This window comes from Athene cunicularia (genome assembly GCF_003259725.1).
Source record: "Athene cunicularia isolate RWA chromosome 3 unlocalized genomic scaffold, athCun1 chr3_part1, whole genome shotgun sequence".
Classification (NCBI taxonomy): domain Eukaryota; kingdom Metazoa; phylum Chordata; class Aves; order Strigiformes; family Strigidae; genus Athene; species Athene cunicularia.
The window spans coordinates 7784623-7811852 of record NW_020799097.1 but is presented as its reverse complement, the minus strand read 5'-3'; the positions used below and the strand labels follow the sequence as shown (position 1 = coordinate 7811852).

General features: G+C 37.7%; 1 protein-coding gene across 2 annotated transcripts; it reads right to left on the bottom strand.

The window, feature by feature from the left end:
- Positions 1-1874: 1874 nt before the first annotated feature.
- On the bottom strand, positions 1875-19313 carry LOC113477641 (WD repeat and coiled-coil-containing protein-like). 2 transcript variants are annotated; one of them, XM_026844079.1, is made up of 3 exons: positions 17215-19313; positions 6406-6526; positions 1875-2747 (listed from the first exon to the last, which is right to left on the bottom strand). In XM_026844079.1, the coding sequence occupies exons 1-3, from the start codon at positions 19129-19131 to the stop codon at positions 2587-2589; spliced, it is 2199 nt and encodes a 732-aa protein (XP_026699880.1). In that variant the 5' UTR covers positions 19132-19313; the 3' UTR covers positions 1875-2586. The 2 variants fall into 2 exon arrangements, with proteins under 2 accessions (XP_026699880.1, XP_026699881.1); XM_026844080.1 differs by lacking the exon at positions 6406-6526 and having other exon boundaries at positions 2576-2747.
- Between the last annotated feature and the right edge of the window lie 7917 nt (positions 19314-27230).

The following is a 27230-nucleotide window of genomic DNA, read 5'->3' as shown; positions in this document are numbered from 1 at the left end:
GAACCAAACCAGACCAAACTTTGATAGCCATTCAAAGCAGCTCCTTTCACTCCTGATCTTCTCAACAGATTGTTTTGTAGAAGAGTAATATGTGAAAAATTAAAATGGTAGTGTGACAAACTGACAATTAAATGTCTAGTGGTAAGTTATGAGTCATCTTCGATGCCTAGATACTCGCTGACCTGGGCTAGTTAAGATTTTCACCTTCTCAGAAATTCCCTTTTGGCTGGTGGACAGCACTAAGGCATAACGTGGAGGGTGGAACATGACTATTTCTCTAGCGGCAAGGAAGTCCTTATGAATAATGTATATAATTAACTCAAACTATACAGAACAAACAAAAGCGTCTTGGTGTATTATCAACCCATTTTTCATCAAGTTCATATGTTTAGAGTGCAGGACTGTTCCATGTAACATTTTTTGTGGTTCATTAGCCTCATTTCAAGTGAATCAAACTATGGGACTACAACCTGTAGAAGATATTTGTGAGAAAAATTTCCTTTTAGTTCTTCCTTTAGTTGAACCTAAGTAGTCCTCTTAAATATATCCTATCATTCTAGATAGATATAATTGAGTTTTATTTTACTTGGCCATAACAGAAGTATTGTAAATACCAGATACTTTTGTGAGTCACAAGGATGTTGTTCGTGTGTATTTGCAGGATTAGAAACATCTGCTGCTTCAAAATGTGCTATGTCTCTTAGAAATCTGATAATGTCTTCCCTCACCATACTAAGTCTGTGAACCTCTGTGTTACTTATTTGATTTCAATGATTTGTGCTGATTTCAGTGAAGGAAAGCATGACTTAAACCAAATTTTTAAATAAATAATAATACAAATACCTTTCTGAACACAATTTTAATGTAAAGTAGCAGACAATCAAATTAACCAAATAACTGTAAAGTAATAGATGTGTTTAATAGTTCAAAGGTCGGATTTATTTTGTTTTGTTTTACAAACAGGAATGCTCCTCAAGGCTGCTTAAAAAGATCATTGCAAACAAGGTAGTACAAAGATACTTGGCTGCATTGCATACCTGTGTTTGTAGGTGATTTAGAATGATGATTCCTTTGTCTCCGGGAGAATACTTGCATGAGAAGAACATTATTTATTTTAGTGAATTGAAACTGTTTCCTAATTTCAGGAACTGAAACTATTCCTCATGAGATTTCTGGCTGCATCACTGGAATGGTGCTAATGCCAAACCTCCAAACCCATTAGGTGCCTTCAGACCATAGATCTGCCTTCTTTATCCAGCCTTGGTATGGGGTGAAGTACTCTAACTGCATTTTAGCGTATCTGTGCCCCATAAACAGGCTTGCCATGGTTCCCAGGCAGGGAAAAAAGACTCTCTAGGAAAATTAACAAGACTTAAAATGCACAGTATGAAAAATAAATCTTAATAGTAGCTTAAATAAGTCTCACCCTTTTATGTTTCCCTGAACGTACAGGGTGAATCAGGCATGCCTTTCCACGGGTTCTGCTGGGGCCTGTCCAGCAGTACAAAATGCTCAGCCTCACACACGTGGCTGCTCATTACACTTTGCCCATCTCTTCGCATTTAGAGGAAGAAAAGTTAGGGACTTCATTCAGTTCTTCCCTTATGCCTATTTCTGTCATGTAGTCGTGGTAGTTTAATTTTCATGAATCTGTCTGCCTGCTTCTCAGATGTATCTGTATTGCCTCTTGACTCTGAGGGTGAGGTGCATCTGACTAAACGTAAATGTTTATATTTAAACAGGTCACCCAAGCTTGCTTTTGCAGTCTGTGGAAAGGAATAGGCATTTATTTACTTACTTAATAGGGATGGTTCACTATGATCAGTTTTAGAAATCTGTTAGGGCATGAGTAATCTGCTGTAGAAGTGCTTTGCTTTTTTTGACTGATCATACAGTAATCTAGATGACAAGTTCAGTGTAGACACTAGCATTTAGCCAAATGAAATTTACATTCAATGTCTTTGATCCTTAATTTACCTTGCAAGGTTTTTTGTTTCTCTTCTGTGTGCATGTATAAATCTATGTGCTGTGTAAGACACTGCCAAGAGCCTGTGATGCAGCCTTTTTAGTAACTGAACATTTTTATATAAAAATTAAGCATTTCTGAAAACGTAGGTTTCCATGGGATCCAACTGGAACAACAAAGAGAGCCTGAAGCAGGTGGGGTTTTTCCCCTTCCCAGTTTTCATTAATTTAGTTGTATTTTCTTGAGCTTTTGGGTGGACTCTACACCTGTATTAGCTAGACTTGTTGTTACTGCGTGATTTTTAGCATAATATTGTTTCTCCAAGAACATCCTGACCACAGTTAAAGTAGAGGTTAGTCTCTCTGCTCCAGTCCACAGGCAGCCATTAATAGCAGCAGCTGTGGTAAACTTCACCCTAGGTTTGATCCTTCAGGAAAAATCATGAGAGACCAGCCAACCCTAGGATTTAGCTATAGTGTAACAATGCCACAGACTTAACAGTTAAAATACATTGAAAGTAATGAAGACAGCTTTCTAGTCACTCAGTTTCTGACACTGAAGAATGTCTCTGTGTTTTATTAGAAAAGAAGGTCATTAGTGTTCTTTGTTCAGAAATTACATCACTCTGCTTGGTGGTCGCACTGAATGCTTTTCTTGTAGGAGTGACCTCCATGGACTTCTGAACTGTCAGTTCCATCCCTTATGATTATCTCTTGTGTTGCTTTGAATATTAATGGCACAAAGCCGTCCTTGTCTGCAGTGAGCACAATCCAAGAAGAGCCTACAAAAATTAAGCAAAAAAAAGAAAATGAGTGTACTGACTGCTCTGGTTCTGTAAATAAAAAGTCAGCCAGTATGCAGGCTTCTTTTTGTATACTAAAGCCTTATTACACTGATTACATTAAGATCTGACAATCCATGCTAAACACACCTTTGTGAAAATGCAAAGAGGGGCTAAATTTGAGGTATTTTGGCCCCTATTTAAATTAACTTGAAAGCCAAGGTGCATCTTTCCTCGTTCCAATAAACTATAGGTATCTCCATTTTCTGAAAACTCAGCCAGCCTTCCCATGCTGACTTCTGTTCTAGTGACTTCTGCTTATCCTTTTTGCTCATCCGCTCTACCCAAATGATGGAGAGATCATAACTGAAAAAGCTGGCAAAGAAACTGATTGTGCTGTATTTGTTCTAGAAGGAAGTAGGGGTTTCCATCTCCTTTACTGTCAAGCCAAGATTGTTCAGTGTGTTTTCAAATTCATATAGCAAATAGAAGTTACACCTTGAAGATGATTTACAAAAGCTGATATAATAAAATTTCTTGTCCTTTAATTATTTATCAAATCTTTTCAAAAAGAGAATGAACAAAATCTGAATGACTTTTTTAATCCTTTTTTTTCTGAAAAAGAAAAGCAAGGTTAAAAACCAAAGACATCGAAATCATTGAGGTTCACTTTCTGTGTTGCATAGAAGCAGAAAATAAACCTACCTCTCTCTTTGTTTTTTACTTTCCTTTGAAAGTCAGCTTGAAAATGAAGCTATCTATACCATATATTTTTTTTTCTAGTGATTCATCTTTTTCCTTTTGGACTGGATATTGCACTTCTTATAGAAAATAGTGAATTCTCTATTTGCCTTCTTTTCAGTTTGACATTGTACGAAAAAGAAAAAAATCCATGGCAACTGAAGGGCATTGTGGGAGTCCTTGTATTACATGCTTCTCTTAGAGCATATGATCCTGTCATTACTGAGTACGGGCATTACCTGGGATATGAGGTAAAGAAAGCCCTGATATGTTCTGTTGTTGAAATTTTTCATTGTGGGAGATAAAACTGTGTTTTGAAAAGGAATGTGAAAAAAGGAAGTGTAGAAAATCTAGCAGAACCATGTTTAATTTTTGTCAGTCATAACAAAGCATGTTCCTGGACAAGGCAAATCTCCCCTCCTTATACTATTAACAAAGCACTTTTCCAGGCTCTACACTATTGCATGCTGTCGTGTCAGCTGTTACATCATAAGAAGATTGCAATTACAAACCATGAATCTTTAATCTTCTACTCTTAACACCTGCTTTCCAATTCTGGACAGTCTTCAGGTTCTGTAAGCAATGGACTTGAAAGTGGAAATTCTGCTGTCCAAATTGATAGTTACACTGTTGGTCAAATTGATAAAGCACACTCTTCTGTCAAATTCTTGGGACTTTTTATTGTTATCCATTGAAATGTTTGAAATTCTCTGTGTCGTTGCTAACACTTGCTTTGGAGCATGTCCCACGAAATATTTTAATGGTGGAAAAACATGCAGAATGTGGTACCCTTTTGCAATGCACTATTATTATGATGATGACTTGCTGAAAAGAGAGACTTCTGTGTGCTAATACCAGGGCACTATATGACAGGCTATATTTAGTACAGGTAATGGTATTACAGTCCTGGGATTAAAGTGCAAACAATGAGGCCAAGTTCCTTGCCCATATAACTCTGATGATCTTAATAGCCTTGCTGTGGGTATGAATTTGGCCTACAGTTGTGAATTTTCTTCCCCCAATATATTCAAGTTTAAGTGTTTATTCAAAGTAAAATATACTAGGCTGTCATTGTAATATAAGCATGCTCTTCATTACATCCCCTTTAATTATATAGTATTAAAGGATGGGAGTGATATTTTTAAACATTCCATTTAATATTCATGCCTTGTGGCAAAGGAAAGATTTATGAATATAAACCTGTAGTGGTCAGAACTGAATAAAGAGCTATGTAACTATTTCTGCCCCAAACCTGATAATTCTGCAGGATTTTGGTGAGTTTTAGAAAGATTCTTGTTTCAGTTGTTCTTTTTGCTGTCAACAAACAGACTCAATTTCAGAAAATCTGAGCACCACATTGAACAGAAAGAGGGATACATTAGGATGATTCTGAGACATGGTCTTTTTGATATCTCTGAAGTCTAATGCATGAAATTAAGTGGTATTCTGCTAATTAAATATTAAATATTCAACTGTTCTGTAGAGCTGAAATTAGGTTTTCTCAGGCCTATTATTTATTATTTTTATACTGAATTCTAAACCTTTTTTTTTCCTTGTGGGCATTTGTTTCCAAAATCAAGAGCTGGGACTTACAGGCCAAAAATGTTAGCCTTGTTGCCCTACGAAGCCTTGTGTTATTGCAGAAGCCTGCTGGGAAATAGCTCAGGCCTCAACAAGTAGAGTTTTTTCATATATGCCTGCACTGTACAGTCAAGAGAGATTGCTGACAAAAATATGAAACCTGTATATCCTTACCTTCTGGAACAATTCTCAGGAACTGCTGTAAGCCAGGGCAAAACAGAAATGGGCCAATAAAGGCCATTATAAAGGCAGCTCCCCTGATCTGTATTGTATTTGTTGCCCCTTCATTCTTGTGGTCTCATCAACAAGGAGATAAACTGAATATGAATGGCAGAATGGTGCATATTTTACATCTCTTTTTCCCACAGTCCTTGGTGCCAGCACGAGTAACATCCAGGCCTGGTTTATTTTTCATCAACAAGCCTGTTATATAGCAATCTGGCATGTAACTGTCATTATTTAGACAACTATAACTTATAGTATTACTTTCCTTTTCTTTTTGATTTCACCAATAGTAGAATTCATTTCTCATAAAACAGAGTATACCGATTAAGCCAGTATGTCTCAGCTTGTCAGGGGCTAAAACAAGGGGTAAGACAGAGAGTAATTTATGAATCTCTCAGTGTGGAAACCGTGCAAGGAGATCATAATTATAGCCAACTACTCTGTACTGTAAGATCATAATATACTTCGACTGTGATGAGAAAAGCCATCAGAAGCATTATAGAGACATGGCTAAAAAATAACAGTATGTATGTTGCTGAGAAGGCAGCATACATGAACAGATAGGGATGAGGTAATTCAGTTTGGGGCTAGGATTTCACTAGCTGCTTCTATCCTTACCAGTTAATCAGTAGTGGGTGGTAGAAATGTGAGATTGGCAAATTAGAACATTGAGCTTCATTGTTTATCTTTAAAATAATTCCAAATTCTACAAGATGCATGTATGTATAATATTCTGAGAATGAATTTTTCTCCAATGTACTCTCTATTATCAGGTCTGGGATATGCTTGTAAAGGTGGGCAAAGCAAAATGCCAAAAGGTCTCAAGGAAGCATATCTATTTCCAGGCAACACACTGTACTGATTATTTTCTCAGTCTTCCTCTGTAGAGGCATGTAACATATTACTCTCTTAATAGGTAGCTCTGCAGTTACTTAGCATTTAAGTGATTTCAGGAGACACTTCCATATTTCAGACAAAGAAAAAAAAAATACCAAAAAAAGTTAGCTATCTCAGCTTACTACAGTGTGGGGTAATTAATTAGTCTACCACAAATGCTTCTTTTATGCTAAAAAACAGGTGAAACCAGATACCAGAAGTAAAATAAACATACCATGTTTCATTTCAATAACAGCCAGATGAAACAGCTGCTGTACTAAGTTCAAATGGATCTTGCCATTACAGAGGAGAATGTCTTTTGTTTCTTCAGTAACTGCTCCATTTGAAAAACTTTTCTTCAAAGGCATGCATGTAAAAGAAAAGATCTTGTTAGACATTGTGCCTGGGTTCTTTTAAGCGTTTGTCTGCTCTTACTTCTTTCAGTTCTTCAGTCATTTTGCTTTTTGTTTGTCCATCTTTGCTACAATTTATAGATGACCATCATGCACTGCAATTCTAAGCACAATCTCATAGTCCCATGTGAAGAGGAATGTAACCCTTTGCTTTTTGCTTTGTGTGCTTATGCAGCAAAAAACTGCACCAGCCCTGTATATATCATGTATTAGGTCACGCATATACACATCCTTTGGGCATTTCTGTCTGAAGAGTCAGTTCGGTGGAAGGGAATATATCATGGCTGGAATAGAGTTGTCCAAGATGCTACCAGAGCAAATGAGTCCTCTGCTCAGTTTAAGTTGTATGCATGGATGATTTTGATAGTCTTTGGTCAGCTATTCCACCCCAGTAAAATAACCTCAGTTCTGGCATAGAGCGACAGTTTCTCTGAAAAGCTGTCATAACAAGGTAGCTTGGGAATCCTGTGACTTTCTTTGAGAGGGAATGTATGGATTTACAGCCCTGGAATTTGCTCTGACATTCACTGAAAGAACACACTTGAATACAGAGGTGGCATATTTGTGTTTCATGAAGTTTAGCTGGCCTTGAGAATCAACACCTTTGTGTTCTATCATTCTGATTACTACAAAGAGCAAGGATCACAAAATAGTTGAACTAATATGGTTATGGAGTGGGTATATATTTGCATTTACACTTTCCTATCTGCTATAATTTGAAAGTAATTTTAGCTTCAAGAATTTTCCAGGGACTCAATGCCATTATCAAATATATGTGAATTGGACATTTTCTTCTAAATCATCTTGTTATACTTTATCCTGTGGATTTCATTTTGTTCTTTCCTCTCCGTACTTTCCATCTGTGTAGTTCCCATGTGTTATGTTTGGGGTTTTTTTTCTCTTTGGCATCCTTTATGGCTATTTATCCCATTTCCTAGACCTTTCTGTTTTGTGCATTCAGAAGGGATCCAAGTTAACATTTTAGAATGGGTTGAAAAGATGACATCTACCCTAACTCTTATTCTAGTCCTACCCTGCCTTGAATCTTTCCTGACAATATGAATCTTACAGTTGAATGAATTCACAACTGCATCTTCTATTTCTGTGCATAGTAATCTAATCTTTGACTAAATAAATGTCTCTTGTAATGCTTGTCTTCATTTCTAATTGTGCTGTCTTTTGACTCAGTTGCTCTCTCAGAGAACATGTGCTTTTTCTGCTGTGTAACAACCTTTCTAAATCAATCCCTTTCATTTTTCTGTACATAGTATGTGTGCTGTCATGCAACCACATTGGATTCTGTAAATCAGAATGTCTACCAACTGTTGCAAAATATTTTTTCCCCACTCTATCATAAATTGGCCATGCAGATAGTCTATGGCTGATTTTTATTTATATATTATGATTGACTGAAGATGAAAGAACTGTAAAAATATCTTTCCATTAAAAGTGTAAACTTTCCAACTTTCAAAGGTCTTCTTGTATCTTTCTCTATTAAAAACATCCAGAAATTCGTTGCTGTGTGATTAATGGGGAAAAACCTAAGGAATGCATCGAAGAAGTATCATTTTCTTCATCATAAACTTATAGTAACTTTTTATTACTGCTATAACTATATAACAGAACTTCCTTTCATTTTTAGGTCTCTTCAGATTATATAGTACTAGATTCTATTGAACCTAAATACACTTAAAACTCAATGGGCTGAATGTTCAGCAGTGAGCCTGTGCTTTGCATTTGCATTGCAAAGATGCTATTTGCCTGTACAGGTATCTGTGCAAAGCTTTTCATTGCTGCATATTGTGGATTAGCACATCTCATGACTATTTAATTTTCCTGAATTCAGGCTGAAGTAGCAGAGTTTATTCAAACTTATACTTCAGTTGATGAATTACAGAAAAAGGTGGACTGTAAATGAGACAGGCACATTGCCTTAATCCAAGGGATTCATTCTTTTCATGTAGATATGCTTCAACTCAAGAATAATCAGAAAACAATCTAGCTCTGTCTCTGTTGACTTGAAATCAGTTGAATGGAAATGTATACTAAAGATGACTTCATTCTAGTATGTTTCCTACTTAGCCTTGCAAGTTATTACTAGAACAGCCATTGGAAGTGGAAGACATTTTTGTAAATACAAAACTACACAGTATCTAGTTTTTATCCTAACCAGTTTTTCAAGTACAGATCTCAAAGCTTAAGTTTCAGAGTTGTTTGTCTTTCGTTACTTGTGAGCATTCATATTGGCTCTTCTCTCTGTCTTTGTCATATACTTCTGTTCGTAATTATAAACTTAATCATCTTTACATTTATTTTTGTCTGCTAGCAAATTCTGTCAGGTCAAGAATCCTCCTCTGTTTTAATCTTCTAATTATTTAGCCTTTATTTGTTTAAGTGACGATAACATGCCTTCTGTTTGAGGAATATGTTCACACACATCATATCATAGATTAACTGATTTAAATCCATGCCTTCTTGAGAGACACGTAACTCTTAGTATTCCATTTTTATAGATGATCAAACTATTACATAGGAAGATTAAGAGATTTACTCAAGGTCATGGAAGTAATCTATGACAGAGTTAGAAATACAGCTAAAATCTCACCTTAGCACTTCCCATTTTCATGCCTTAACCTAAAGTAAATTTTCTAGCCAAATCTAAATTTAATCCACCTTTTTTCAAAATATATATCTGGTTTTACTATGTTGCTATTTATCTCCAATAGAAGCCAGAGGACTTGCACATCTCAGATTAAAATTCCTTAATGTTAGTTGCTTTATCCTAAATTATACTGGTAGACCAAGAACATATTAATCACAGAAGAAACAAATATATTTCCATATATGTGAGAAGATATTTTCAGATTGTTTCAGATTTAAGTTTCTTTAACCAACTTCCTGTAGTATGTTTTCTTTTCTTTTTTTTTCTTTTCTTTTTTTCCACAGAATCATTCAGGTTGGAAAAGACCCTTGAGATCATCGAGTCCAACCATCAGCCCTACTCTGCAAATTTCTCCGCTACACCACATCCCCCAACATCTCATCTAAACGACCCTTAAACACACCCAGGGATGGTGACTCCACCACCTCCCTGAGCAGCCCATTCCACTGTCTGACCACTCTTTCTGTGATTTTTTTTTTCCTAATGGACAGTCTAAACCTCCTCTATTGCAGTTTAAATGTCAAATGAAGTTTAAATGTTTAAATGCAATTTTTATGTCAAATCCAACTCTCCCTCAACAAAAATCCAACAGAAAGAAACCATCAATTCAAGAATTGTTTCCCTTCCTCCGTCAGCCTGCCCCTTGATCAGATTTTATAGCCTATAAAGGGTCTTCTGGGCAGTAGCCAGCCCATCACAGCGTTGCCAAACTGTCTTTCAAAACTCATGTTTTGGAATGCAAATATATACAAGAAGAAAATAATTTACTAAGGCAGTGGGGTTCCTGCATTAGTTATGTATATATACCATTATATATATATTAGTTATTATATATGCTGTAAGTTTGCACAATAAACAAGCATGTCTTCTATCACGTTTTTGAACCCCACTGAGCGGTCAGCTAGTTCTGCCTCTTGACTTTTTTCACTATTTATCTTGTATCTTCTAATGCGCTGCCTACACTTGCCTGGATGTTAAGATCATCTTCATGAACATGAATTTAATGACTGATAAAACAGTGGGGTAAATAAGAATATACTATCAATCAGAATTGTTTTAACTAACACTGGATTAATGATTGATTGCAGTTTGAATATGTCTTTCTTGCACATGGATGTCTAGAAATGTAAAATGTTACCCAGTTGAGGCCTCATGGCCCTGTTCATAGAATGTTTCGGGTTGGAAGGGACCTTAAAGATCATCTAGTTCCAACCCCCCTGCCATGGGCAGGGACACCTTGCACTAGACCAGGTTGCCCAAAGCCCCATCCAAGCTGGCCTTGAACACTGCCAGGGAGGGGGCAGCCACAGCTTCTCTGGGCAACCTGTGCCAGGGCCTCAAGCAACCTCACAGAAGTGAAGAACTTCTTCCTTACATCTAGTCTAAATTTACCCTCTTTCTGAAAGAAAGCCATTGCTCTTTGTCCTATCACTACATGCCCTTGTAAAAAGTCCCTTCACAGCTTGCCTGTAGCCCTCTTTAAGTACTGGTAGGCCACTATTAAGTCTCCCTGGAGCCTTCTCTTCTCTAGGCTGAACAACCCCAACTCCCTCAGCCTGTCCTCACAGGTGAGGTGCTCCAGCCCCCTGAGCATCTTCATGGTCTCCTCTAGACTTGCCCGAGCAGGTCCATGCCTTTCTTATCCAGAGCTGAATGCAGTAGTCAAGGTGGGGTCTCACAAGAGCAGAGTAGAAGGGGAGAATCACCTCCCTTGACCTACTGGCCACACTCCTCTTAATGTAGCCCAGGACACGGTTGGCTTTCTGGACTGTGAGCACACATTTCTGGCTCACAGTGAGTTTTCCATCCACTACTACTCCCAAGCCCTTCTCCTCAGGGCCGGTCTCAATCCACTCATCACTCAGCCTGTATTTGTGCTTGGGATTTCCCTGACCCATATGCAGGGCCTTGCATTTGGCTTTGCTGAACTTCATGAGGTTTCTACAGGCCCAGCTCTCGAGCCTGTCATGGTCCCTCTGGATGACATCCCTTCCCCCCAGCATGTCAACCGCACCACACAGATTGGTGTAATTGTCAGACTTGCTGAGGGTGCACTCAGCCCCACTGTCCGTGTCACCAACAAAGTTGTTAAACAGCTCCGGTCCCAATACCAACCCCTGAGGAACATCACTTGTCACTGCTCTCCACTTGGACATCAAGCTGTTGACCCCAACTCTTTGAGTGTGACCATCCAGCCAATTCCTTATCCACTGAGTGGTCCATCCATGAAATCCATGTCTCTCTAATTTAGAGACAAGCATGTTGTGCAGGACAGTCCCAAATGCTTTTCACAAGTCCAGGTAAATCGCATCAGTTGCTTTACCCTTATCCACCAATGCTGTAACCCCATTGTAGATGGCCGCCAGATTGGTCAGGCACGTTATGCCCTTAGTGAAGTCATGTTGGCTGTTACCAATCACCTCCTTATTTTCCATGTGTCCTGGCATTTCTAGAAGGATCCACTCCATGATCTTGCTGGGCACAGAGGTGAGACTGGCTGGCCTGTAGTTCCCTGGGTCTTCTTTTTCTCCCTTTTTAAAGATCAGGGTTATGCTTCCCCTTTTCCAGTCAGTGGGAACTTCGCCGGTCTGCCACAACTTCTCAAATATGATGAATGGTGGCTTAGCCACTTCACCTGCCAGTTCCCTCAGTGCCCCCAGGTGCATCTCATCAGGTCCCAAGGACTTGTGCACCTTCAGGTTACTTATATAGTCTTGAACTTGGTCTTCTCATACAGTGGGTGGTTCTCATTCTTCCAGGCCCCGTTTTTGCTTTTGTGTTGCCCAGTATTGCATTACATACGGGATGAACCTCACTGATGAGCTCACAGACTGCCTTTGTTCTTTTCATTAACATATCACATTTTTGATTTATAATCATCTTGTAGTCACATAGCATGTGCAAGCTTTTGTCATCCTTGGTTGTTTCCAGCTAATGAATACCCAGTTTACAGCAGAAATTCCTTCTATTAATCCTGAAATATATCACTATGCATTTTATATTAGTTCAATACTTTTTTTTTTTTATTTTAGATGCTTAGGTCATCAAGTTATAGGCCTGATATCCTGGTCCTCTATTGAAAATACTACTGACTTTATGCCATACACAGATTTTATTAGCATATCTCATCAGATCATTAATGAAACTGTTAGATTAGCCTGAAGATCAATTATGAGAAAATCCACTAGCAAATTTCTCCTATTTTCTTTTATATTACTATAACGATTTACTATCTTCCTTCCAGCTAATTCCTTAAACATCTTATATTTCTTCTATTAATCCCTATTCTCTGCTGTTGAACAAATAATTTCCCCTGTGGCATGATTTCAAGTACTGTACTGAATTACATGTATTTTAAATATTCCTCATATCCTTGGTGTTAATAATCTGTTCCTTTACAAAGGAAAGGTATCACATTAGTCAGTCATATCTCTGCATTGTAAGATGAATAGTGCTGTAGTTGCCTAGAACTCTCTTTTCATTTTCTTAAACTCTTGATTTCAGCTCTTTGTGTTGCGCTTCAGTGGTGATTTCAGTTTTGATACCTTAGTACCCATTTGTCAGCTTGCTTTTGCGTTGCTCCCACATTAATTGTGTGGGATGAGAAAAAAGCTAGTGAATTATAAATGTGGGGGTTCTAGCCCAGAAGACAAAAAAAAAAAAAAGAGTTACATGGTAAAGCAAGAGCACTGAAGAGGGATAAGAACTATGATTTTTGACATTCAAAGTACTGTGTCTCATTAAGCCTTGTGCTGCGTTGCCCCAGGTAGTATTAATCAGGTTTGGCAGCCTGCACTGCTCCCCTTTCCTGTCATTAATTCTGCTGTTGCAGTGATTCCTGTTTGATTTTTGGGGGATCCTGATTTTATTTTGGTGGAGATCTTAATATCTTTCCTTGCCCTTATGTGGGGCATTCCAGTTGCAACCTTAATTAACCCATCAGAGAAGCATAAGCCTGTAAAATGTTTACGCTGGAAGAGATCTGAGGTGCTCAGGGGTGATTAAATCCCAGTGCAGTTTGCATTTATAGTGCATATCAACATTTCAGATGATAGGATGCTAGGATTTGTCTACTTTTGGCTCCCTGTTAATAGTAATGCAACTACTGTTGCAGGTATATCAGCATCTAAGTTACAGCCTTTTTCCTCGTGCTTGTGCTTCCATGATCTTTATGATTTGAGCATGTTTGGTTTTGGGTTTTTTTTAAACTCAGATCTTTACCTCCTTTGCACGGTATGAAAACATGGATTCATTTTTGACATAACATATTCCTTTTCTTTTGCATCTATGTATCCAACAAAAAATAATCTCTAATAAAAGGTTTTGTGTTTCCTCTATAAGCCCTGCTTGTCTGCTATTGATCGGTTTCAGAACATTATTGTCAGAATTTGTTCCTAACAAATTCCTCAACCTTTGCTCAAAATGTTATCCATGCATTAATCACACCTTCTCTTGACTACTTCAGGTCTTTCTTTTATGGTCATCCTAAATCTCTTCCTTCTAAACTTCAGGATGGCTGACTAGTTTCTTACTCCAGGGAGCAGTCATATCACCTTCCTCTTCCATCATTTTCATGACTTTCTTTCTATTGCTCAACCTGAGTCAAAATTGCCCTTTGGATTTCAGAAAGGTTCATGGTCTTATTACAGCTGATCATTGCAGCCTGGTCTTTGCTCATTTTACTGTGCCACCCTTATACCCCCCCTTCTTTATCTCTACTTCATGTATTTCTATCAGAAGAACTTTATTGCCATGTGTTTGGACCCTTTCTATTCGTCTTTCAGCTCTGTGTAAAAAAATTGTTTATTTTATAGCTGACCTTGGCAATAAAGTTTCCCATAGTAAATTGTATGAAGATGCTATAAAAGTACAAATTGACTTGTATACAATTATTGGTGAGTGCTAAGAAAAGGAAATCATCATGACTAATTGCTGAAAAGATATTTATTTCCTGTTTAATTATGCAATATATGCTCTCAGTGATACACACTTCTGATATAATACTGCTTGCAAGCAAAATGTAGGAGTTTTAAGATATTCTTCAGGTTAAGATGAATTTTATTCCTCCTGGAAAGATTTGCCTAAATGCCATTAATTTCAAATCCAGATTGGCTTTATTTCCACTGTAATTAGCTTTTGAATGAGGCTAGTTTAAATATTCTGCAGCTGTTTCTTTTCTGGGGGAAAAGGATGATAAAAGTATCTTTTTGCAAAATGAAACAGAAACAAATCTGTGACAGATCATCTCTTCTTTTTTTTTTTTTTTTCTTTTTAAATAATATCGTCTTATTGCGTTCGTCTGTCTGCCCTCCCACATTATCCTGAATCACAAGTCTGTATGTGATGAAAGAGCAATAATATTTGCTTTTCAGGGTTGAATGATCAAGTCACCTCTGGTGGCTGAATGCTATTACACAAGTGATAGTGCAGTGACATTTCCAAAGTGTGAGTGATCATGTTTTTCTTTTGTGGCTATGGGCTACAAAGAATATAAATTCTGGTAGTACTGCATGGATGTGACTTCAGAGGAGTTATAGGTAGGCTAGCACTAACAGAATAAACAAAGGTTTTGAAGGCTATTTTGCGAGCAGACATTATGAATTATTAAGTAATACACATTCTGCTTTACATTATGGTTTTCTAAGCAGAACTGAAAATATACATAAATATGTCAATAATGCTTGTGCACAACAATTGCCCATTAATTATTGCTACATTTTTATCTATCATGTTTTGAACTTTTCTTTTATGTTTTTAATGCATAAATATGGTTATGTGGTACTGATTATTATATTTTATAGTACAATAGATTTCTCAATCAAGTTTGAGGCTCTGCTGTGTTGAGGATTATACAAAGACTTAAGAAGACATGCTCTTGGCACAAAAAAGCTGAAAGATAATGGCCATATTATTGACTGGACTGCAGTGTTCCTAAAGCTTAGAATGTTTTCCACAGGCTGATATTTATATCATAAGGCAATAAAGCTATTTCCTGACTTTTTGCACTGTGAACACAGAGCCTGGCTGGAACCCACAGCCCAGCTGGTCTCTGAGCTCACAGAGCGCTAATCAACTCCTGAAGGAGGAACAAGGTTCAGATGTCTGAATCCAAACTAATCAAAACAACTATTTTCTGAGAAAATTATTAGCTGCCTATGAAGCAAATATTTCCTTGTCTGTCTGGAGGCCTTTTTGCCATCAGTCTATTTTTCATTCTTCTTTGGCATCATGCTGTGATCCTGTTAGATTTCAGAAGAGGGGCTGAGCTACGCAAGGCATTAGTTGAGACTTACACAGAAAAGCTATGTGTGTCGGAAAGACATTAAGTGGTACTTTCTCTGAGTCATTAAAATGTAGTACTACCAGTGCTTTCTGCTGGCTCAATGTGAAACTAACCTATTCAGATAAATAAGAGTCTTCCTTTCTAAATGTGGTTAGTCTGGCAATATTTTAGAAGCACTAATATTTTTTTTTTTGCTTCCAAAGAAAAATCAGGATAATTAATTCTTACTGCTTGTGCAACCAAACATGCACAATGACTTCAGATCTTAGATTAATGTTACGTGTCACAAACAAAACTTCTCTTTGCAAAGGTTAATCCAATCCAATCCAAGAGATAGGGCTGCTTGCTAAATAAATAAGATGATTTATGTTAAGAGATCAGAAATAATTTGAACATGCTGGAGAACAGAAGGGCTTGCTTCTTGGCAAATAAAATACTAAATTATTTAAAATAGACATGTTGCTTTTTTTCACCAGAATTTGTATAATGTATTCGAGTTAAATTATTGACTAATTCAGGTTGAAAGCTTTTCTTTTATCCAGAGTACCTAACATACTAGAATCTGCTTAAATGCCAGGTAAACAATTGCTAAAAAGTAATGAATATGATTGAATTGAGTCACCATTCCCTTAATGTGTGTTTAAGGAGGGGTACTTAGATGTCTGTATGGATTCCTTTAAAGTAAAAGGAAGTCAGATTTGTTTGAGAAGTACATGCTTCAGCATCATCACAATGTAATGTATTGCTCTGACATAATGCTGCTTATGTTGCAGTAGATAAGAATGAGTTTCTAACTGGCATCTACATCCTGAATGGGACCCCAGTTTTAGCAACAATACCACTAGCATCAGCATGACCAAAAATATTATCAGTATAATGTTAGTATTACTGTGAATAATACTAAGAATAATAGCCAGAAATAATTACCCAACCTACATTCCTTAGTTGAAATTCTTATTGAAGCCAGTAGGAACTTTGCCAAAACAAGGTGGAATAGGAATGTGATGATTCGACATTCATCTGTTTATTTAATAAAATGATAATTACATATTAAAAGATTTTTTTTTCCAGAAAATTTGAAGTGGTAATATGTTTTACAAATTGAGTATGTCCAGCTCTGTGAAGATTAGTGGTGAGAAATTAAATTAGAAATAAGCCAACTTTTTGTCATGCCCATCTGAATTTTCCATAAATTCCATTCAATACTTTGTTTTAGTCTTCATGAGAGTCTAGTTATCTTTAAACTTTGGATTTGAGCTCAGGTTTTAATTTATTATGTTTCTGGTCGGTTACTGTACCACCCTACTCATAGGCTCATCTCTACACTAAACTAACATATAAACCTTTTGTACATTTGACAACTTTGTTTGGCTCTGTTCTCTCATTTTGATAGATGCACACAAAATCAGATAGTAGCCAAGATAGTTGTGCATAATCAAAGAAGAATGAACAGACACAAATCTCCCATGTGAAGTATCCTCCAAGTTATCCACATCATCCTGAGTTATTGTTTCAGTGACAAATTATAATACCATTATAGATGAAGCTTGATGCCAAACTCAGGTTACATTTCTCATGGGTTGGTAAGAATTAAACTGCATCCTATTGATTTAAAGCTAAATAAATACGAGATTGTTTAAAATTCAGTGTCCTATCACAGTATCTTTAAGATGACAAAAAAGTTACCTGGTAAGTGACATGAATGACAGGCGGTTCCTGTGAACATGGATAGGCTAAGGATATCCTCCTCCCATTCTTAGCAAAGTCTGTTATTTCAGAAAGACTTAGTTGTAGCTCATTGAAGCTGCCACAAATTCTCTCTAAATTTCTAGATATGTGACTCATTCCTTCTTCACTTGACAAATTGTTCTTTTGAGAACTTGATGTTTCTTGCATCACATTGAACTGCACTTTAGGGGAAGATGGTCTGCTGGAAAGCCTGGTAGGTGTTCCAAAACCAGGAAGAGACACTGAACAACTGGTAGGTTCAGCATCCGATGTTTCCAAGGCCACTGAGAGGTCGCCTGGGAGCCTTTTTTCATCCAGGTCACTCACACTTGATGAAGAGCTCTGATCATAACTAGGGATCTTTACTTCTTCAGTGAGTCTTCTTCTGCCACTAGGAGATTGAATAACTGTGCTTCTTGGTATTAACAGACCCCTGTTTTGAGGTTGGTCTTCTGTAGCAAGGTTTTCAAAGAGATTTCTTTTTCCAGGTATATTAACAGAGGATTCAAAGTTATAAAACATATTCTGCTTAGTCTCAGACAATGCTGAAGAACCTTCTTCAAGCATCAATTCTTTGATCATCAGACGCATTACATACCTGTCTGAGCTTGAAGATGGAATAAGACTAGGCTCAGGGAACTTTTGCTTGCCGATCAGAATCAATAGAAGTTTATCAGTCAAAAAGCAGAGGCCCTTTGGTCTTTCATTTTTTTCCAGCTGGATTTGTTGAATACGAGGCATGCAGGAAGAGGTTACTGAATACACCAAAACAATATTAGAAGTATTAGAGGCTACTGCCACAATCTGAGCTCTAAGGTCAAAAGCCATTATATCAGGAACCAGAATACCAGGGATAGTGACTTTTCTGGTGGTGGTTACCTTCCTCTCAAAAGTCACCAAGATCAGATGAGAAGAATCTTGACCATCTGTTGCTGCAGAGTTTTTGCGTTTCAGAGTAATAAGAGGACCGGGATCAGATCGACGGTGGTTTGCAAGGATACGGGTTAAATCCACAGGACCTGATGAAGAAGAAGCATCTGAATCAGCACCTGATCTACCTGAATCTGTGGACCTTCTTCGCAGGTCCATGGAGTATTCCTCATCACCAAACACCAGAGAAGACTGTGAGACTAAAGAACCAGTTTCTGTGCCAGATAGAATATCAAATGCAATGCCTGCTTTCAAACCATAGATATTATCTAAAGGAAGCTCGGTAGCTACAGCAATTTGGAAATCCAGTGTGGCTTCTACAGCACAGATATAACCTCCTACATCAAAAACTGGGCAAAAGGAGCAGGTCTTTAGAGTTTTCTGAGCATCATCCCATATGTAGGAATGCAGGGCACTCCCTATAGCAATTACTAAACGATTACCATCCTTAGTCCAGCAAGCACAGTGAATAAGCCCACTGCTTTTGATATGTGCCTTAACTCTGGTATTGTCAGTACGAACAGCATGCAAGACTGAAGCATCTCTTTTTGTAAGCACAGCCAAGACCTCCTTCTTTGGATGCCAGACACAACCCTGAGAAAGCAGTGGAAACGGCTCACCAACTTCACACGTCTGAGAAATCAAGGGTTTGTTCTTCTCTGCAGTGCTGTAGCCCAGCTGCCAAATACTAACATGCTTTTTATGCTGAACAGCGAGCAAAGCTGGGGTGTCTGTAGAGCAACATGGGCCCCAATAAAGACCATAAACATGTTCAAATTGACGAACCACGCTTGAGTCTCCAAACTTTAGCTCTCCATTATGATAGTGTAAACCAGTCAGTATCACTTGCTTCCCGTCTGTCCAGGCTATTCCATGCATGGGGTGGATGGCCTGATATAAAGCATTGAGGCCAGTTCTCGGCAGCTTTGCCTTTCCTAGCTCCATCTTTTCAAGCTCTCTGTCTACTGGTGGTTGTTCCAAAGTAGAGAATCCATGGAATTCACTTGGAGATCACAATGAGGAAATTTTTTTTCTTTTATCTTCTTCCCTTCCTTTCCAGAATCAAGCTTGTTTTTCTGCTAATAATCCAAGAGCCTATATTGTGAACCTCTTCCCAGTAAGCCTGCAGCTGGTCTTCTAAGTATAAATCCATGTCAAAGCTGCTTTTACTATGTCTTTTCCTGGCAGGACTTATCATCTTCATGTGATGGCTAACAAGGTTTAACCAATTACTGTACGTTTTTGTAGAAGTCTATTTTTAACTCTTCACTGCCGGGAGTATATTTAAAAATAACACTCTAATACCTTGACCTTCAGCGAATGAAGGTCTTTGGCAAAGGCTGGAGAGAGATCATACACTGTTAAGCTACAGCCTGAAATAATGGCACTTCTTTCAGCCAGCCTTTGAAGGCTAAAAGAAGATTTAAACATACCTGAGAACTGTACAAAGCAGATTGCAATCTCTGATGGACAGCATATTTCAAAGATACAAGATCCTAAGTGGCTATGAAAGGAAAGTAGAAAAGCGAAATCATGCTCTGTTCTGTTAGTAGTTACAAGAGAATGAAGGAAGGTGAGATTTTAAAAAAAGCAAAACAGTCTAGAAGCAAAGACAGCTGATTAGTGTTCATTTTACTGGGACAGATTTCCTAGCTACAAATATGTATGTATTTCTTCCTTGGTCTTCTCAGCCACCTGTATCTGAGGACTGTTCCCTCATAGCCAAAATGCAAAGAGGAAGACAAAAATTTTCCTGTTTCCCTAAACTCTGCAGTTTCTGCAATACATAACGTAACATCGTGCAAAGATCCTTGAGTTGACAAAACCCAACCAATAAACTTAAGTAGCACAGCGGGGCCGTGTGAGGATGCACCAGTTTGGTTTGGCTGTATTGTTTCAGGACCAGAGCTCGTTCAGATGGACTACCCTGGGTGTCCCCATTCTCCCCTCCTCTGCATCTTTTTCTGGGGTTAGCTTGGACAGAGATTGCGTATCACTGAACATAAATTGTCAGGGTGGGATTTGTCACTTAAATATAAGCAACCATTACTATTTTCAATGCCTTAGGATATCTGAGACAGCCACACTGGTCTGGCATGTATGGCATAGGACTTACAGAGAAGTAGTACCATTCTGGAGTGGCAGCAAGTGGGAAAGAGATGATCCCTAGATAGTCCCTAGACTGTTCAAGATGCCATTAGAAACTTATATACAGGTAACTGAATCCCATCCTCAGCATCTTTCTGTAGTTTTTGTTTTGCCAGCATTTCCTTTCTGCTTTGATGTAACTTGTGTCTCTTGCTGTTTACATAAAAAATAAATTATGTGAATAAATTAGACCTGGGCAGAGGTTTACAAATTATCAATATAATCACTATGGTCAAAGATGTAAGACTTAATTATACACATTCTGCATCTTTGGCTGATTTATACTTTATATATTTTCATATACCAAGGAAAAACAAACATCTTGTTGATGGCAGTTGGACCTCTGCTGTAAGAGTTTTTTAGTATAATTTTTCCAGGTGTATTTACTGTGGATGGTGAGTACCAATAAAGACCTCCCAAATTTATGTAAAGTAATCATATCATATTTTCATTCACAGCCACTTCATTTTTGTAGATTATTTCATGAAGATTACATTCAAAATCAAGACTTTTTTTATATTCATCAAGGACAAGTCAGCAGTGATGACTGGAATAGGTAAAAATTAAAAAGTTAAATACACATGTTAGAAGATCCCTTTTTATGCAAGACTCATAAATTTTTGGTCCCTGTCTGTGCTTGCAGTGAAACCATTTTTTTAAAATTTTACCTTACCCATTGCTGACACAGATGCCCAGGCCATGCTTAAGATGCTGCACTGTCATACCTGTTTCACTAGGAGCTCTGACTATTCCATACTTCTCAAAGTGATAGCAGAATTATTGTGTAATATATTAGCAGTAGCTTTTTGCCCATAGTAGTTATAATGAATAGATTGCATTAAAATACAATCCCAGCAGCTCTACAAATTTGCAGAGTCTGTATAAGATATTTTTGTTTTGCTTTAAAAAAATGCTGCTTTTGCTGCTTTGCTGTCTTCTGGATGTATTTTACTGAAACTGATAAAGCTATTCTTTAGCACAGCCATCTCATCTACATTCTGAATGGTGCTTTAAATATCATAACAAAACTATGTTGCAGCTGGATTCTAGCAACCTAAAATGTGTTTTGATGCAGAAACTTCTGCCTCAGTATGACTGAAATGCTCAGATGTTTCACTAAGGATGATGTGTGTTCTGCCAGCTTTGCAGACATCTTGAGAGCATGGACTACTCGTGTGGAAGATTGCACTTTCTTTGCTAGGTTTTTTTCATTTCATCATCTCTCATAGCATGCATCTTCTCTTCAGCAGTGTTTGTGACATTATCAGAGGGTGATACAAGGCTGAATCGATGAGATTTTCCAGTAACAGAATCATCCTCAATTTTGGAATTAAGGATGTCTCACAAACACTGAGGTCTTGAAAAATACTTGTAGCAGAGCCACAGTAAGGTTTTAATCTATCTCTGAAAGCATTAGGAAATAGGACTTCATCTGATGTACTTAAATTTATTTCTAGATAATTCTCTAAGATACGCAGATATAAAAATTACAACATCCACAAAGTTCCACTGGCATGGTAGTGAGGTGGTGACATAGGAAGGCATGATACATTCACAGATGATTACTGCTTTGTTGGTGATATTTCTTTCTCCAAACTCTAGCACCTTTAGTTCACCAGGATAATTTACCTTCTGTTTCCTATCACATAATATCTTTGCATCCTGTGGTAGATTTTTTCTAGAAAGTCTGAAGGCAATCAATAAATGTGCTTAGCAGATAAAGAGTTACACAGTTCATTTAAAGGAAAGGAGGTTCAGAGATCTCTGACTACATGGAATGTTTGTAATACAACTTCAGCGCGTTGAGGCCCACTGAGAAACCAGACTCATGGAGAGACACAAAACCTTTGATGAGTTTGCTGTGGCCTTTTAAAAAAGCCTCTAAGGCTCAGTGTTCCTTGAAATCTGCAGAGTTTGGACACACCACAAGGCCTATTCTGTAGCAATTGAGTTTGAACTTCAGGCTCCATTTGGGATGTTTGAAGATTGCAAGGAAAATTTCCTCCCATGGTTCATTCTGTGGGTTTTTCTGTTGGGCGGGAATAATGCGTGCAAGAAACTTCTGTGAGAAAAGAATCATCTAGTACCTCCATAAACACCATATATGATGAAACTAATTTCAGATAAGATTACATTTCAGAGTGTATTTTTAAAAAACTATGTAAATAATGAAAGACTTGCAAAATACACAAAGGGGAAAAAAAATAAGTTATGCCATGATTACAGAAGTTAAACAAGTCATAGTTGGAATCAAAGCAAATTCCAGATTTGCACAAGGTGAAAGAAAGATACAATGAACTTTCATTTAGCACAGCCTTATTTTTTGAAAACAGAATAAAAATAGAGGGAAAAAAAAACAAGTTCCCCTTGTTCACTTAGTGTATTTTTCAGGAAAAAAAAAAAAATTCTGTGTCACCTTGGCCTGCACAGATCTATATAGTGCACATTCAAAATAAAGGCTGGTAATTGAAAACTGTCCTGGCAATACTGCAGTTTTCCTTTGAGACCCGAGAAAGCAATGCAGAGTAATCTGTTACTAATCTGAGATACTTCAGTGAGTGACCACAGTCTTTACACTGATACTAAGCTAGATTCTGATCCTATTAGCATCTCTGTGCCTCTGATTAACTTCGGTATATCTCAGATCAGAATGTCACGTGTGGTTTAAACAAGGTGTTTTAGCTGGTGCACCTTGGCTGGATCTGTCCTGCAGAGTGATTCCAGCCAGCCTGTCTCTGTTGCTTTGGAGGAGGTGATTGTTAGAAACAGCCTACAAAGTCCAAAACTGACCACCACCCACCGAGCTGCATGTAGCTGTTAGTAGCCTTGAGTTCCCATGGTTGGGAATGAATGTTGGAATGAATCATTGCAGAGGTTGAGCTACCCTTTCTTATAATACTGATTTTATATTGCTGTTTCCCACATTGCTATACTTATTATTCACCTGTCTTGGGAAATGGTGAATACATTTTGTGTTCAATATGGATCAGAGCTAGTAAGTTCCGGGTTCTTAAATATATTTACCTGTCTATTTCTTGTCCAGTGGGAGTTTGGTATCTAAATATCTCTGTAGATCTGAGTTCAATGCCTTGCTGGAAAAGCTGAGATTCAGACTTCATTTGCTCCTTTATTCATGGTAAAATAACTCTTTCTGGGCTAAATCTTGCTTCAAGTTAATTAAATTGATGTTAATATTCCTGGTGACTTCAGAGGAAGACAGATCCAGCTCAATATGTGATAAAAACATAAGAGTAATAGTTTTTCTAATACTAATTTAACTCAACTTTATAAAATGTCTAATGCTCTGTGGTATTTTTACTTCAAAAATATTTCTATTTAAAGCTATTCACTGTGATTTCACCAATTTAAGTTGATGTGTCATTTAGTTCAATACTTTGAAGAAGCTTGAGTAATGTATTTATTTTTCTACATTGACATTTCTTTGCCTTGAGATCTGATTTAAAAAATAGTTAACTGTCACAAGCTAACTGGAACAGAATGTAAAAATGATGCACAGTTAATAAAGATACAAAATACGTAATCTGTCAGAGCAGATCTACTGATCACACTATGTAAATCAGCATTCTTTTGACAGTGATATGTCTGTGTGCTGTTACTGCTCTCAAAATGGGATTTAACCCACTAGCTAGCACGTTTTTGTATGTATGTCACGTAAAGTGGGAAAGATCTAATGGAAGATTATCTTTTTTACATAAATATGTTTAAGGAGACTGTTTAGAAGTTTGGTTAATTAAAAAAACAGTTATGCAAATTATTATGGAAAGGTAAGGCCCTGATCTTTTCTATGCAAGCTATATTCAAACTTAAAGAGACTTCAGGCAGGAAAGTCACAGCTTCTTTCTAAGACTACTTCTTTTATAGTTGTAGCACCATGGTCTTATCCTTCTGGAGTGACTGCCTGGGCCAAATGTAACAGGCTAACTTGGTCTGTCATCTGCTAAATAGAGGCATCTGGTGTGGGCACACATATGATGGAGGAGATGCTGCTAGAGTACAGACAAAAGTTTTGCAGCTTCTTGTAGAAGTTCACCATTTCTGTGAACTCACTTCCACACTCAGCGATATGCTGCTAGATGGCAACATTCCAAATGTAGTAAGTATATAGCTGACTGCAGGGAGATCTCTGACATCTGTCCTCCAATTCTCTGAAATCCCCCTGGATCTCAGGGAAGCCACCAGAGATGCTCCATCATATTGTTCCAATTTGAGCTGTCCATCAGTCTTGCAGGAGTGTTGTCAACAGTCCTCTTGATGTTTGTGGTTCTTGGAACTCCTTCTCTTCTGTAATAGAAAGGCAAATATCATGCAATGCTAACACAGCAGTCCAGCAAGTTTGGGGGAGTGAAGGTGGCAGAGTATTTGTTAAACTCCCAAGCCTTCCCTTTTGTGGTTTAGAGTGAGACTCTTGTGGTTCATTGGGGTGGGGAGAAAAGAACCAAATCTTTTCAGAAGGCCACTTCATTTTTGCTCCCAGCAAGACTGTTGAGCTCAATGTTTTTCTGGCTTTCACAACACTAAAGCAAAATAGGTGAGGAATTGGGAAGGAAAGCACATAAAAGGTGTTTATGCAAATATGGTCACAGAAAATGAGATTCATTTCTGATTTAAATGTAGGGGTGGGATTCACCTCACAAATTAACATTTCTATGTTTAGGTATATACGTATGGCTGCCTACATGAAAGTAGTACCTAAGCTCCCACTGGGAAACTGAGTTGAGGCTCACCTCTCTAACATATCTCTAGACACAGACACTATAGTTGTCTTGTCTAATCCTGCTTATTGACTTGCTTAAAAGTCAGTGGTGAGAAACAGAGACTTCTAGGGCATGATTCATTCCATTCTCAAGTAACTAAAATAGATAAATGACTCTTACTTTATGAGTGTAGCTGAAGTTCCCAGATGGGACATGGTTATGGGCAGATGAATGCTAAGTTGCACAGTCATTACACACATGTCTGTTATAACTAGCACATTTATCAATGATTGACCCACTGAAAGCCCTTTCTAGAGCTGCATGATTCCTACATCCCACCATCCCTCCCACTGCCGAATGCCTCCTCTGTCTCAGACCACTATTTTGTGACTTAATACTCCCATCCATATATGCCAGTCTCTTGTGCTCATTTTATAAAGCAATCAAGTTTTGATGATGTTCTTAAAAAGGAGTATTTCCTGATCTTGAGCCATGTTTGTGTGGAACAGAATCTTAAGGAAAGTGACAGAAACTCCAGTACTTAAGTTATTAAAATTAGACTAGGCAGAAGAGTATGAAATGTTCTTTAGGAAACATTCCTGCCTTGGCAAAGAGAGGGAATGAATGATCTAATAGGTCTTTCCATCTGTAAGTCAACATTCAGCTTCCAAATTATGCCAGTCTTTTTCTTTCATAAGCATTAAATGTATTTGTTTTTGAAGACGTCTCTTATTAGTACCTTCTTTTTCACATGATAAGGTAAATTTATACTTTTGAAGTGATGTTCTTATCACTTGCACCAAAGACCTCAGATGACAGGAAGTTCTTGCATGGCTAGATGATAAATAGATCACTCTCATTTGAAAGTCACTTGAAAAGAACAAAGGATAAAAATATTTTTAGCAGATACAGCTTGATAATTTGTAAGGGTCACTTAAACTCTGTCTACACTGGGAAAATAATTTATTATCGTAACATAAGTCAGGACAGTATGAGCCTGACATAACCCTGCATTGAAACTGGTTGGTTGACAGTGTAGACAGAGTCAAACTCTTAGCAACATCTATTTTGGAAAGTGCACTAGAAGGGAAATTTCATAACATATAGCAAAATCGGTTGCTTCTGAATCACATGAATTCCAGTACCTATTCAAGCAGTTAAACCACAGTTGAGCATATTGACTGAGAAGGATTGTGGGGTCTCTCTCTGAATCTAATTTTGCTTGGTGAATGGGGTGTGTATGATGAAAACACTTCTGATGGCCAGGTTACATGAACAGTTTTGCTGTTGCTGTCACTGGTAGAGCTGTTCTACTTTAGAGATGTTTATGGGGCAATAGAAATATCTGAAGAGAGCTGCCTCCCAGCTGTATTTGGAAACCCTTAAAACAAATCACCTTTGACTTGGTTTTCCCTAGAAATGTTCTCGCTAGTTAGACTTAGCAGGATCTCCCTACCCATCCCCACAATATAGACAAATATATTGGTGAATGTGTTCTAACACAAACCTGATAATTAAAATGAAACAGTGGTAACATTATGCTATTCACATGCTTTTTTTAATAGTTCACCTATAACTTTCTGTATAAGCTGAAACAGAGCTACAGTGAATGATGACTTTAATCCATAACCCTTAAACTAGTTTAAGTGTTAGGTAGAATTGTACTGAAGGTCCTGCTGTGTCTAAATTTTTACTAAAAGGCTACAATGGTTCTGTTTTATCCTTCTGTTTCATCTCAGATAAGACCCTAATTTAGAAAGGTAAAAAAAATACTGTCCTACTTCACTAGTAGGAAGGACTAGAATTTTTTCCACTTGAGGGTCAGTTTAAGCCTAAATACCTGTTGTCCAGGATTCAGCCACCTTGACTCCATAGTTGGAAAACCCAATATGGCTGACTCAGCATTGCCTTTCTGTAAGAGATATAAAGGCCAAATGCTGGGTCAACCCTGATGAGGAACTGAATACCAGAAAGATTAGTGTTTGTGTTTGTCTCAGAGATGAATGTAAAAGGCTGAGATTTTTTAGTGGCTGTTGTCGATCTGTGGACGCTTCCCTAGAGTTAAAGCTGTCCTTGGAGTATCATGCAAGAAAACCCCCAACTTTTTACAGTCTTTCTGTGGTGTCCTACTTGTAGCTGTCCTGTTATGCGTACAGCCTGCCTCACTGCCTGCTGACCTTT

Coding starts and splice junctions, on each gene's coding strand:
- LOC113477641 (XM_026844079.1), bottom strand. CDS start 19,131: ATGGAGCTAGGAAAGGCAAAGCTGCCGAGAACTGGCCTCAATGCTTTA. Junction 6,527..17,214: donor TCATTCATGTCACTTACCAG/GTAACTTTTTTG, acceptor ATGCCTTTGAAG/AAAAGTTTTTCAAATGGAGC. Junction 2,748..6,405: donor TGTTATTGAAATGAAACATG/GTATGTTTATTT, acceptor TAATTTTTGTAG/GCTCTTCTTGGATTGTGCTC.